Source organism: Phoxinus phoxinus (assembly GCF_949152265.1).
Source record: "Phoxinus phoxinus genome assembly, chromosome: 13".
Taxonomy (NCBI): domain Eukaryota; kingdom Metazoa; phylum Chordata; class Actinopteri; order Cypriniformes; family Leuciscidae; genus Phoxinus; species Phoxinus phoxinus.
The window spans coordinates 33,720,957-33,735,718 of record NC_136888.1 but is presented as its reverse complement, the minus strand read 5'-3'; the positions used below and the strand labels follow the sequence as shown (position 1 = coordinate 33,735,718).

At 37.2% G+C, this 14,762-nt stretch overlaps 1 protein-coding gene across 2 annotated transcripts in view; it reads right to left on the bottom strand.

The window, feature by feature from the left end:
- The window catches only part of ptpn21 (protein tyrosine phosphatase non-receptor type 21), a 42,737-nt gene that overhangs the window by 20,079 nt on the left and 7,896 nt on the right, over nucleotides 1-14,762 (bottom strand). The window contains exons 5-12 of one of the 2 annotated variants that reach the window (XM_079632348.1): nucleotides 12,492-12,559; nucleotides 12,333-12,403; nucleotides 8,103-8,190; nucleotides 6,258-6,346; nucleotides 5,721-5,808; nucleotides 3,824-3,903; nucleotides 2,923-3,030; nucleotides 405-465 (exon numbers count right to left, since the gene is read on the bottom strand). In XM_079632348.1, the coding sequence (XP_079488474.1) occupies nucleotides 405-465; nucleotides 2,923-3,030; nucleotides 3,824-3,903; nucleotides 5,721-5,808; nucleotides 6,258-6,346; nucleotides 8,103-8,190; nucleotides 12,333-12,403; nucleotides 12,492-12,559 (653 nt within the window). The remainder of the gene's footprint in view (nucleotides 1-404; nucleotides 466-2,922; nucleotides 3,031-3,823; nucleotides 3,904-5,720; nucleotides 5,809-6,257; nucleotides 6,347-8,102; nucleotides 8,191-12,332; nucleotides 12,404-12,491; nucleotides 12,560-14,762) is intronic. The other variant, XM_079632349.1, reaches the window with a different exon arrangement.

Here is a 14,762-nt window from a genome sequence, read left to right as displayed (position 1 = left end):
CGTCGCTTGATAAACTTAAGGTTGAGCCGCTGTAGTCACTTGGACTATTTCAAACATTATCTTTACTAACTTTCTGGGCCGGCAAGTTTCAATTACAACAGAAGCCTATGGAGGAGTGAGACAGCTCTCAGATTTAATCACTAATATCTTCATTTGTGTTCCGGAGATGAAGGAAAGTCTGACGGGGAACAACATGAGGAAGAGTAATCACTGAGAGAAGTTTCATTTTTGGGAGAACTAACCCTTTAAAAGAGAGCTCCCTATGAAGACAGCAAGGTTTTGCAATAGAGATACAGTAAATCACATGAGATCATGCAGAGCCAACAAACTCCAGAAGCATCCTACAGAACAAGCTTCATTGCAAAACTGTTGTGTAGTGCATGAATAACCGGTATAATGCTGACCAGAGACATTCTCGTTGAGGACCGTCGCCTCACTGGGTTTACAGGAGCGGGCTGAGTTTGTCTGTAATAAAACACAAAACAATAAAAGACCAGTTGAAATAAACCAGAGTGTAATAAAGTTCAAAGTTGTACATACACAGCGGTTCACTATGGTGACAAGTTTTGCACTGAATTAGACATTGTCATGACAACTAAATATATTTTGCAATATTTTTCACATTGCAGCATCACTATAATGCATAGTGTGAAGTTAAATATTTATAAAAGATTGTAGTATTTGATTTAGACCTGGTTTCACAGACAGGGCTTAGATTAAAGGAATAGTTCACTTCAAAATGAAAATTCGGTCATCATTTACTCATCCTCAAGTTGTTTCAAACCTGTGTGAGTTTCTGTCTTCTGCTGAACACAAAAGAAGATATTTTGAAGAATGTCAGTAACCAAACAGTTGATGGACCCCATTGACTTCCATAGTAGGAAAAAAATAAACAATGGAAGTCAATGTGTGCCATCAACTCCTCTGGTTATCGACATTCTCCAAAATATCTTCTTTTGTGTTCAGCAGAAGACAGAAACTCACACAGGTTTGAAACAACTTGAGGATGAGTAAACGATGACCGAATTTTCATTTTGAAGTGAACTAATCCTTTAATCCAGGATTAGGCCTCAGTTCAATTAGGACATTTAAGTAGCTTTAATAAACGTGCCTTAGAAAAAACATTATTAGTGTGAGACAAAAGTAAACAATGCCACTGATATATTTTAAGATCTGTCAGTGCAAGTTGCTTTCAGTTAAAGTCTGGGACTAGACTAAAGGCTTGTCTGTGAAACCAGAGGTTAGTGTCTATAATTCATCTTGATTTGAATGAAAAATAAAAGTTAAAGGGTTAGTTCACCCAGAAATGTAAACTCAGACGCGCATTACGTCAATAACAGGACAAATGAATACAAAGAGACATACAGTAACTACTTGTATACCGGTAGGTAGTTTATTTAAGTTTAAACATATTTGACAACGTATTACCTACACAAAAACAAGTATATCAACTAATGGCCAAGACCGCAGACCTCACTCTCGCTCGCAGGCACTCTTTCTCCCTCTCTCTCTCTGCGAATAACGGTTTAAATGAACAACAACAATAAACAAATGTTGAGTGCTGATCAAGAGTTTTGTGCAAGCAATTTAAGGTCGCGACTCTTGTCCCAAATATAGCAGGCTTCATTCAGTGGACGAATGGTATGCTACCTGTATCTTACATAGCTTGCATACTACTTTATCTCGCGGCTTTTACACAATTGTACCTTCTACCGACCAAAATCCAAAGTACTTCAAGAAATGGCTTTTTAGATTTTGGGGGGTTAAAATCACTTTCTCTGCTGCGGTCGAGTTGGGCTCGGCACTTTCTGCCATCTTCCATGCAAGTCAACTTTCAGCAGTGACGCTGTGCCAGACAGTGCGACTCCTGTGACCTGTCCCTGACCCCTCAGCAGGGCTTGACATTAACTTTTTGAGGCACTTGTCCGAATTTATGTTTCACTTGTCCATGCACAAAAGTCACTTGTCCGGGTAAAGATTTATAATTGTATCATTTATTTTTGATAAATGCCACTTTCTACCCGGCAGAGGCTGATTTACCAAGGGATACTTTAAACCGTGTAGCTACTTTACATCTGAACATTAGCTAATATTTAACTATGTACATTTAACCAATACAAATTCTGTTAATGCTTGTTCACAGTACACGGCTGCCGACGCTAGCTAGCTAACGTCACTTACTTGTCAGCCGGGTTGGGTTTCCCCCGACAGACGCCACAGAACATTACTCCGTCTTCATAAATAACCCAGTCCAATTCATTTCCATTTGGTTACAAATTTTCGTTCCCGTTTTAATTCGTGTGGTGTTGTTGGTGTAACGGTGACTTGTTTTTGGAGCTTTTCCTGGCGCATTGAGGCAAGTAAAAATGTTTAAACTTGGACCGACTCCTGATTGGCCAATCAAAGCATTCTGAGTTGGACGCTGGTTCGACGGATTGTGGGGGAAAAAATGTGTTCGTTTCGAAAATGTAAAATTAAATCTGTAAAATAGACGTAATGAGTGGCACATAACGTGAAGTAACATGGCATTTTGTTTTGTTTGAAATTTAACTTGTCCAGTGGGACAACTAATTTTCACTTCCACTTGTCCTACAAAAAAATCCACTTGTCCAGGACAAGCGGACAAGCCTTAATCTCGAGCCCTGCCTCAGGCAGCGCGCCCACTCACAAAGCAGACAGCCGTGCCTCTGCGGGCGTGTTTTTCCACATTGAAATATTAATTTACACCTTCGAAATTCAGTTTTTTTAAAACTATTCAAATATATATTCGAATTTCGAATATTCGTTGACAGCCCTAGTAATTTCTGAGAGAAGTTTAATTTTTGGGTGAACTAACCCTTTAAGAAAAAGGTAGTTATCAGGAATTCCCCGTCACTCTGCAGCCCATGAGAAGGCTCTGCGCAGTAACGCAGTAACGCTCACCCCTTGTCAGCAGGCACAGAGGGACGCGAGAGGGTTGGAAAGCGAGGAAATGAAAGAGAGAGAATGGACCTCTGGGAGCCCTCAGAGTTCGGGCCATCAGACAGCTCTCTGGAGACAGTAAACGCACAGCGGTGAAGCCACCGAGAGAAAGAGACACACACACACCTTCAGATGCACTGATTTAGCAGCCAATAAAAGCATGATTTCAACATTGATAATAATCAGAAATGTTTCATGAGCATCAAATCAATTAGTTAGAATGATTTCTGAAGGATCATGTGACACTGAAGATTGGAGTAATGATGCTGAAATTCAGCTTTAATCACAGGAATAAATGACATTTTACAATATATTCACATAGAAATCTGCTATTAAATTGTAATTAACATTCTTACAAATTGTAAAAAAATTATTTGTTTATATAATTTATCAAATAAATGCTGAAAATTCTGCTTTAATCACAGGAATAAACGACATTTTACAATATATTCACATAGAAAACTGCTATTAAATTGTAATTAACAATTTTAGAAATTGTAAAAAATTAATTTTTATATATAATTTATCAAATAAATGCCGCCTTGGTGAACAGACTTTCAAAAACATTAAATAATCTTACCAACCCCAAACTTTTTCTATGGTTGTATACATTCATTGGTTAAATGATTTCCTAAAGTACAAAAAGTTTTCTTTTTACTGTGCCTATAATGTCGTCCTGTTTCACATCCAACCAACAGAACCAATCTAGTAATGACTGAGTATTTAGTCAAAACTTTAAAACTATTTTTTTTAGAGGAAAGAGACAAATGAAGGCTATGTTTTTTTTAGTTTTAATCATATTGGCCAAAATCAGTGCACCCCAAACAAAAACAAACACACCACAGAAAACACATAAACTTACAAACTGCTGTTGTTAACTTTGTAAAACTTGTGTCGCGCCAACCACATTCTGCACACGTATTTGGACGTCTCCATGTCTTCCTGAAACAGAGCCAGAACATTTTTACTTAATAAAATCAGGCTAGGACATTGACTTGTGTGTTTCGGGGCCTAAATGAGTGGTGTTCCTTAAAGGCCAGCTACAGATCTATTCATTAATATGAATGGACATACACAAGGGCATTATTGTGACACACTCTTAAAAATAAAGTTTCCAAAAAGGTTTTTTTTCTTATTGTGAAGAACATTTTAAAAATTAAAATAAAAAGAACGTTTTTCCAACATAAAGAACCTTTTGTGCATTTGAAAGGTTCCATCATGCTAAAGGTTCTCTATGGAACCATCATAACTCCAGATTAATTAAGTCAAGTCACCTTCATTTATATAGTGCTTTTAACAATATATATTGTTTCAAAGCAGCTTTACAGTGATAATAGGAAATTAAAGTAACCGAGATTGTTTTGGCTTTACAGCAGCTCTAGAATAAAGTTATTGTCCAGCTAAAGTTAGTTTTGATTGATTCACTTCCGTTACAAAGATCATTAGTTATTAACTTATGCCTGGTTCAGATTACACGATCTTAGCCCGATTTTGGCACGATTCGGTTGATGTAGGGTGTCGTGGGGATTTGTAAACGACAACGGGCGTCGGGACGCAAGATTCGATCGTTTCATCTCGTATAGTGTGTGTCATAGTGGGCGACAACCGGCGTCGCGTCTGCGATGCTTCACTACCTCACTACAAAAAGACTAGCATGTTAGATTTTTTTCCGGTCCACGACGAGAGTGAGTGAGTGAGCGAGCGAGAGTGTGTGCGTGCGCTAGTGAGTGAGTGAGAGCGTGTGTGAGTGAGTGAGCGTGTGTGAGTGAGTGAGCGCGTGTGTGTGTGCCCGTGTGAGTGAGCGAAAGAGAGAGTGTGTGCGCGTGTGAGAGTGTGTGTGAGTGAGTGAGCGTGTGTGTGTGCGCGCGTGTGAGTGAGAGCGTGTGTGAGTGAGTATGTGTGCGTGCGAGTGAGTATGTGTGTGTGCGTTTGTTTGTTTGTGAGTGAGTGAGTGAGTGAGTGAGTGAGTGAGTGAGTGAGTGAGTGAGCGCGAGAGTGTGTGTGCGCTAGTGAGTGAGTGAGTGAGTGTGTGCACGCGTGTTCGTGAGCATGTGTGAGTGAGCGTGTGTGAGTGTGCGCGTGTGCGCTTGTGAGTGAGTGAGGGAGAATGAGTGAGTGTGTGTTCACGCGTGTGTGCGTGTGTGAGTGAGCATGTGTGCGTTTGTGTGTGAGTGAGTGTGTGTGAGAGTGTGTGTGTGTGTGAGCATGTGTGCGTTTGTGTGTGTGAGTGAGTGAGTGAGCGCGAGAGAGTGTGTGCGATAGTGAGTGAGGGAGAATGAGTGAGTGAGTGTGCGTTTGTGTGTGAGTGACCGCGAGAGAGTGTGTGTGTGTGCGTTTCTGTGAGTGAGTGAGTGAGTGAGTGAGCGCGAGAGAGTGTGTGCGCTAGTGAGTGAGGGAGAGTGAGTGAGTGAGTGTGAGAGAGAGAGTGTGTGTGCGCGTGGGAGAGTGAGTGAGTGTGCGTTTGTGTGTGAGTGAGCGCGCGTATATATGTGTGCGAGTGAATGTGTGTGACGGCACGCGATGGCTGGTCGGAAAGCAACGTGTAGTCTGACATGTTTCTTGTCCACGACACGACAAGATTTTAGGAGTCAAAATCGCGTAATCTGACACAGTGACTATCCTAACAGACAAAAAAATGGTGTAATCTGAACCAGGCATTAGGGGCCGCTAACACCACACCGGTCTAACAGCAAACCCTTAACACACTCCGGCAAAGAAAAGCATCTGAACTCTCTGAGACGGTGCAGATGCAGACTTACGGTCTGGAACTGGATTGTGTCTTCTTTGTTGGCGAGCTCCAGGGCAAAGAAGGACTTATTATGAGTCATATTATTAATGTCATTCCACCTGCAGAAACAATGAAGAGCTCGAGTCAGACACATGACAGCAATACACACCCTAAAAACACGATTCGATAAACATTCTTTTGAGGACTGGGGCATTAGTGCACAACATCTTTGAGCAACATCTGATATTAATCTCTATAACGGTATTTCATTTATTTATTTTTTTTGCTCTGGCAAAGGGTGATTTGTTCCTCAATAAGAGAAACCAAAAATTTAAACCAGCCACTGTTCATGAGGACAATCAAAAAAAAGAAAGAAAAGTAAAATATAGAAATAAATCTAGTTTATTAGATTATATTAGGAATATTTTGCACACATAGTTTCCCTACATTACCACAAGTGAGAATATTTACTCATATTTATTTATATGCAGCAGTTTAAAACTGTAATTAACAGCAATATTATATAACATTATATTTTTTTACTAAAAATAAATACATGCACACATACCGAAACATGAGAGGTGCTTTCCCATTTTTGTGCTTGACAAAAATGCCGTCCTGACAAGAGCCGATGATCACATCTGTGCTCTGAGTGTCCTGTTCAGACACACGGAAGGAGATAAGAACAGCTTAAAATACATTAGCATTAAATATTCATTCATTTAAATGGCTGTCAATAGCTTAAAATTATTATTAACCATTATTTTTTGTAGTTGATGCAATTCATCAATTTTGTGTTAAGAAAAACTCAAGCCTGGTGTCTTAAGAAATCTACCATATCTTTCTTGACAAGCAGATTTATATCAAAGTGTAAATAGATAGATAGATAGATAGATAGATAGATAGATAGATAGATAGATAGATAGATAGATAGATAGATAGATAGATAGATAGATAGATAGATAGATAGATAGATAGATAGATAGATAGATAGATAGATAGTATCAAGTATGAGTAATAGTGTGTGATCTTTGAAACACAAAATAAGATATTTTTAATCAAATTAAAGAGATTTATGTCCATCCTTTGAAAGTCTATTCACCCAAAAGGTTCATAAAATGGATTTATTTTACAATCTCTTGAATCAAGAAGTTTAATCCAAGACTTCTGAAGAGACGCAATCGCTTTATGATGAACATTTAATTTAAACTTTTATTCACACATAAACATTTATCAGTGAACTACATACATAATGCATTAAAATTTGGGGTAACACTTTATTTTAATACATAAGTTACATGTACTTACCATAGTAATAACAGTAAATTATTCATAATTACATGCAACTAACCCTCAACCAAATCCTAATCCTACCCTAACCCTAAGTACATGTAGTTACTTAATATTACTCAGTACTTAAATATATAATAACAATGACACCTTAAAATAAAGTGTAACCAAATTTAGTCACGGAAGCTCAAGCTTAAGAACAATGAGGTTCATTCTCGCGTTACATCTGTTCATCATATAAAGCGATCGTGTCTCTAAACCGCTCCGTTCATATGGATTTACTTTATATTTCAAAGCTGCTTTGAAAATCTTAATTGTATAAAGCGCTATTATAAATAAAGGTTATTTGATTTGACAATCTCTTTATGAACGTTTTGAAGCGTCAGAGTTTTGGGTGAACAGACTTTCAATGGAGGAGGGACAGAAATATATGTTAATTTGTGTTTCGAAGATGGAAGGACATGAGACATGACATAATTTTTGGGTGAACTAACCCTTTAAGTGTATGCATTAATTTTGTGCACAACTGTTATTCATCAGCCCTTGTTATATTTCTTGTTTTGACAACATTAGCACTGCATATTGCAAAATGTGTCAAGGGAATTTTTTATGAGGTAAACTGAATATTTTCTAACTAAACAGTCAGATTTATATTCCTGTGCATGGTTTGGCACTAAACAAATATGTGACCCTGGACCACAAACCCAGTCTGGAGCCGCACGGGTATATCTGTGGCAATAGCCAACTATACATTGTATGGGTCAAAATTATCCATTTTTCTTTTATGGCAAAAATCAAAAGAATATTAAGATCATGTTCCATGAAGATATTTAGTAAATGTCCAACCGTAAATATATAAATCATGTATTTGTGTAAGTGAATGCAGCACAATCGTGAACATAAATGCACAACTTTAAAGGAGATTTTCTCAATGTTTAGATTTTTTTGCTCCTCAGATTCCAGATTTTCAATAGTTGTATCTTGACCAAATATTGTCCTATCATAACAAACCATACATCACTGGAAAGATTATTTATTCAGCTTTCAGATGATGAAAAAAATTGACACATGTGACTGGTTTTGTGGTCCAGGGTCACATATGGGCTCTTATTTGGCGATTTACCTTCGCTTGGACACTCTCCTCACCGTACCCCTCTATCTTCTCCACCTCCTGCATGTAGAGTAACTCCGCCTCCGGTGCAGAAAGACCTCTGGGAAACCACACACACACACACCATCAGCTCTGAGACACTACAGCACAAAGATCACATTCAACAATGTTGCGGTCATCTGATCGCTATTATCAGGCTCTTCCTCATTCTTATGGTGCATTACACAACAAACAATGTCAGAGGACTGCATTGCTTACATAGATTTATTCCAAGACGCAGTAAAAGATATTTCAGCTGCATGACGTGCCATTTTTGTCCCAAATATCACAAGTACAAACATTCATTTCTGAATGAAATCGCGTTTTGAATGAATCGGGTGAACCAATGATTCAATGGCCCATTTATAAAGTGAGCCATTTACTTCATTCCTAAATGAATCAGCCATTTGAAGAATGTTGGTAACAAAACTGTTTTGGTTACCATTGACTTCCATTGTATGAACAACAACAAAAAACTAAAAAATACTGAGACAATACTGATGTACAAATCTATTTGCCAGTAAAAACCAATGACAAGAACAATATCCAACCTCTGTTAGACTGCTTGAGTGATCTCAAAATTTGGTTGGATCAGAATTTTCTATGTCTTAATGATAATAAGACTGAAATTGTTGTGTTTGGCCGGGCGGGTCATTTTAGTGAATGTGCAGATGCTCTTGGAACTCTAGGTTCCCATATTCGTCCTTTTACCAAAAATTTGGGTGTAATTTTTGACAGTGCTTTTAAATTCGATAAACAAATTAGTTCAGTTGTTAAAACTAGCTTCTTCCACTTGAGACTTCTGGCTAAAGTTAAGCAATATATGCTACGCAAAGACTTTGAAAGAGTCATACATGCTTTTATCACGTCGCGATTAGATTATTGTAACTCGTTGTATGTCGGATTGGAGCAGTCATCACTTCGTCGGCTACAGCTAGTGCAGAACGCAGCAGCTCGACTTTTAACCAAGACTAAAAAACGTGACCACATTACACCGGTATTGGCCTCACTTCACTGGCTTCCTGTTTGTTTTAGAATTAAATTTAAAATAGCATTAATTGTTTTTAAAATCTTAAATGGGTTATCACCTCCATATTTAACGGAGCTTATACATGTCCACACACCGGCCAAAGTACTCAGGTCTTCCGATCAGATGTTCCTCGATGTGCCCAGATCTAGGCTAAAAAATAAATGTGACCGAGCGTTTTCAGTGGCTGCTCCGAACATCTGGAATAGTCTACCCATTTACATAAGGAAAGCTCAGACTATCGAAACATTCAAGTCTTTGCTTAAGACGCATTATTATGTTTTGGCTTTCAATTCTAGTTGAGCTTTGACATCTTAAACTGTGGGTTATTTTATTTGTACTTTGTGTGTTATTGTCTGTATGATAATTTGTTCTAAAGTCTTTGATGGATCTTGTTAAGCACTTTGGTCAATTACGATTGTTTTTAAATGTGCTATATAAATAAAATTGAACTGAACTGAACTGAACTGAACATTTCCCAAAATATCTTTTATGTTCCACAAAAGAAAGAAAGTCATACAGGATTGAAACGACACAAGGGCGAGTAAAATGAACTATCCCTTTAATATCTTTTTAATCTCATAGCATTATTTATGCAGTTGTAATTGAAGTGTAAATTTTTTTTTTTTTTAAACATCGAAATACCAATTCAGATGCAGCTTCTGGGAAAAAAATCATGGCCTAAAAGCCTAAAAGTTTGTGAAATAAATTATATTTTGAATCAAATCAAAAAAAATTCTTTCTAAAGTTACTTTTTGTAATGTCTATTTGATTCTTTCTCATTTAACACATTAATAACTTTTTAAATTTGGATAAGAAAATTCCTCAAATGATGATGTGAGATTAATTAAAATGTGATTGCTTGACAGCCCTAATTAAAACATCTTTTGTAATGCTCTTGAAGGATCTGTGAATCTAGTTTAAAGACTTGCTCTTTAGGGAACATAATGGACAAATAAAAAGTGCATTAAATAATCATGATTCAGAACGCTGATTTATTTTATATTTGCATAACATTGTAAAAAAAGAGGCATTTTCGAAAAAAGTTTTGTTTCGAAAGATCCTTCAGAGCAGATTTGCATGCGTTCGACACGTTAGGGCTGTGGGACATGTATTGAAATATTTGCCTGAAATATTGCAATTTACCGTAATAGGACAATATTTGCATATACTCAAAACCTTTGCATATAACTTGTAATATTTCAATACATGTCCCACAGCCCTAACGTGTCGAACGCATGCAAATCTGCTCTGAAGGATCTTTCGAAACAAAACTTTTGCAGGAAAGCCAAGAGCATTTATAGTGCACTGGCCATAGGTCATGTCAGGCGTTTGACAGCTGGCCTTTGAAATCCTTTAACAAGTACCATCTGATAATGATGAAGACTCCTAACTGAACCTCCCCTTAAACAGAACTATCTCAGTAGGGGTGGGCGATATATAGCCTCAAAATTATCACGATATTTCAAGGATATTTGCGAAAATGATATAGACATTTTGGTAACACTTTACAATAAGTTTCATTAGTTAATGTATTAACTAACATTAACTAACCATGCGCAGTACATTTGTTACTGTATTTGTTAATCTTTGTTAACGTTAGTTAATAGAAATAGAGCTGTTCATTGTTTGTTCATGTTAGTTCACAGTGCATGAACTAATGTGCACAAGATTTTTATAAAGTATTAGTAAATGTTGAAATTAACATGAACAGAGATTAATAAATGCTGTATATGTGCAGTTCATTATTAGTTCATGTTAACTAACGTAGTTAGCTAATGAACCTTATTGTAAAGTGTTACCGACATTTTTTTAAAGAAAATTTTCTTACTACGTTTCTCTCACCTAAATGTTTGCTCACTCATTGCGTTTTTACAATGGGGTAACTTTGTTGTTAAGAGTTTACACAACACAAGGAAGCTTGATTTCAATCTTTGAATTAAATTGAAAAAGTAGCAAAAATTATACAAAATAATAAAGATACAAATAAAGAAAAAAGTTTTTGGGTAGGTCTAACTAGCATTCAGAAATATACAGAAACTGAATAAAGTAATCAAATGCAACCGTCTTTTTTTAGTTCGGATTACTGACTAAATTAAATACATAGGCTATTCATTCTCATTCCTTACAATTAAAGCTATCTTTTGTTGTTTGGACGACAACATTAATGACAGACATGTTCACCCATGGCTGCTGCACTTTTACTGATAGTGCACGGATCTATTGCTGTTTTCATACTGTCTGTCACATGCGTTTTATACATAACCGACTGTGTTTACGAGTATACTTACCAAGACCGGAATTTTGACAAACTTTTGCTTTTTTTTCCTCCCATTAAAGTGATATAATCCGCGAAAAATAACTTGTTACTAGCGAGCTGTTTGTGAGGTGGCTTTACTGCATGTATGCACGCAGAGGAACTATCTCTCGAGAGCGCGCGAGTACTGGAGTTTAAAATCGCTTCAATGTTTAAACTGATAAGACTTAAGAAGACGTGAAAATTATTAACTTTAGTTACGATGCACTGATGGTGCAAATGACGGTTCAGTCATGTCCCGACTCCTAAACGCGAGAGTGTGGTATCGCCGCCTGCCTTGTGCAACACATTTTGAGAGACGAGAGAGAGAAGACGCGGCAGCACCGCTGAATACTCAAACTGTTTGTGAAATTGCGTCTTGAGAAAGTTTGGTTGTACTCGAGTGTGTGTTTGAAGTAGCTCCTTTTTATGTACTAAATCGTCATCGGAGGATGACAGGCTGCTCTTACTCTCGAGGATGGCCACCCGACCCGAGCCCGATGGGGGGCCCAATGTTGACATTTCCGAATGCCTTCCTACAGTTCCTTAATAAAAGCGGGCTTTCCACACAAACAAACGTACGTATGTGTCATTATTATGAGAAAAAAATGGGATTTTAACTGTCGGTCTCGGACATAAAAATTCGGCCCGATCCGCACTCTATCTCAGACAGGTGTTGTTGTGTGCGCTAGGCTAGGGAACGTAAATGTGCCATGCGTCATCGCGTAGCTATATCATTGATATCGCGATATGATTTTTTTTTTCATGTAAAAATATATACCGGTATTATCGTGGACGGTATGATATGGCACACCCCTATATCTCAGTCTTTTCCAAATGGGAAAACAAGCACATTTGGCAGATGACTACAGCCTCTCACCGATAGTTTTGATAGAGCATGGCGACTTTTTGAGTGGCCTCCTCCACAACCCTCTCGTCCTGTATCCATGGCTGAGAACAGAGAGAATAAACAAGCTTATGAAACATCCTGCAGTTTTGAAATCGTGAAAAGACACAGAAATGTTCGATTATTACTCACCATTGGAAACAGCACAATTTTCTGAAGGAAGTCTTGGGACTCATATCGATTGAAGTCTCCGAGGTCAGCTAGAAGCAATGGACAAACGTATGTTTAGTGTTAGATTAAAAAAAAGACCCACACTATTATGAAAATATGACACTGATTCTTTAATATCAATAAATTAATATTTCAGTTAACTAAATGTACATTATCCAGGGTTATTATAGTTAACTAAAAATAAAAGGCATTTTCTTTACTTCGAAATAAAATAAACGTTAACTGAAATACAATAAAAACATTTATTTATTAAAGTGACATTTATTTTGCCAAGGCAACATTTCTCATTTTTATTTAGTTTACCTTGCTGTCCTAGAATTATTCAAAGTTAAATAAATAAAAAACTATTTAGACATAAAAAAAAATAAAAAAAATAATTCAAAATATTAATAAAAACTATAATAGTATCTCAATGATACTAAGCCAATATTTGAAGATGCACGACTTTAATACTTTTTTTTTCTTTCTTTTTTCTTTTCGACTTTAATACTTATTATTAAGGATTTATAAAAATCTCTAATCCCATCTAGTAATAGAGATGTTTGATTTAATAAAAAACACCAATTAAACCAAAAGTTTATTTTTTGAATTTCATTCAGAAATTAATGTTTGTACTTGTGATATTTGGGACAAAAATGGCACGTCATGCAGCTGAAATATCTTTTACTGCGTCTTGGAATAAATCTATGTAAGCAATGCAGTCCTCTGACATTGTTTGTTGTGTAATGCACCATAAGAATGAGGAAGAGCCTGATAATAGCGATCAGATGACCGCAACATTGTTGAATGTGATCTTTGTGCTGTAGTGTCTCAGAGCTGATGGTGTGTGTGTGTGTGTGTGTGTGTGTGTGTTGTTTCCCAGAGGTCTTTCTGCACCGGAGGCGGAGTTACTCTACATGCAGGAGGTGGAGAAGATAGAGGGGTACGGTGAGGAGAGTGTCCAAGCGAAGGTAAATCGCCTATAAGTACTTTGAAAAAGAGAGTATAAAAATGTAGTGACTCTAGTGTATTTAATCTTCAAAAAACACAGCTCATTAATTCCTGCCGGGACGAAACAAGTGATTGGCTTGCGCGACTGTCACTCTCCGTCGCCATGACTACCGCCGCTATTACTGGCTCTGCCCACTTGCGCGCGGTCGCGCACCCGTCTTTAGGTGGGAGTGAATGGAATTAATGAGTTGTGTTTATTGAAGATTAAATACACTAGAGTCACTAGAGTATACTCTCTATTTCAGAGTACTTGCATTTTAATTATGTATTGGTATATAAAGACAGTTTAAACAAATTTGAATAAAAGTTTTTTTAGACAATTCTGACCCTACCCAACCTTTAATGAAGACTCACTGAAGTTATGAGTCAGATAAAATGTGAGCCCACAATATTGCAAAATCATCTTCAACATTCAGGGCAATAGCACATCTAAATTTAGAAAAGCTGAGAGACGTTTTGTTATGAAAGGAATCGATTTAGCCTTTGCAACAGTAGTAGTTCAACATTAACAGCATGTCTAATCAGCCCGTTAGAAATGTCCACAGCTATGCCGACAATCTGAAGCATCACCATCACGGGAAGCCTCCTCACACACAGCACAAAAATAACTCCTGGCCTCATCGAAATTACACAAACCAAGCAAAGACAAAGGCCGTTTGGCAGTGCAAATACAGCCGGGACATGATTTGTTTATCTGGTCAGTGAGTAATGTCAGTTTTAGGGTTACCACCCGTCCCTTAAAATACGGAATCATCCCGTATTTACAAGTAAGATGATGTGTCCCGTATCAAATCAATAAGGGACGCGATTTGTCCCGTATTTTCCACATATAGTTAAATAAAAACATAAGGATTTTGCAGTATGGATAATACTAATAGCAAATATAAAGAAATCAATTTTGTAGAAGAGAAGCTCATTGCGTGATTGCATTTTAGCGTCTTTGTTTCTATAGCGACTGAGTCTCGTGAACATGCGCGGTAAACCTGCACGTTTTTAACCCCTCGTGCGCTGGTCGGGTCTTTGACCCCAAATGACGTTTGCTGAAATAAATAAAAAATTATCTTTGTCCAAATGGCGTGAGACTTTGCACGGTTGACAACACTTTCTAGATCTACAAAAAAAATGTCAATAAATTTGAATAATATCTGTTTTTTATGTTAGTGTGTGTGGGGGGGTTGTTTCAAAATGTAATTTTGAAACAACATAATGTTTTTTTTTTTTTTAGGATTTATAGTTTTAGGA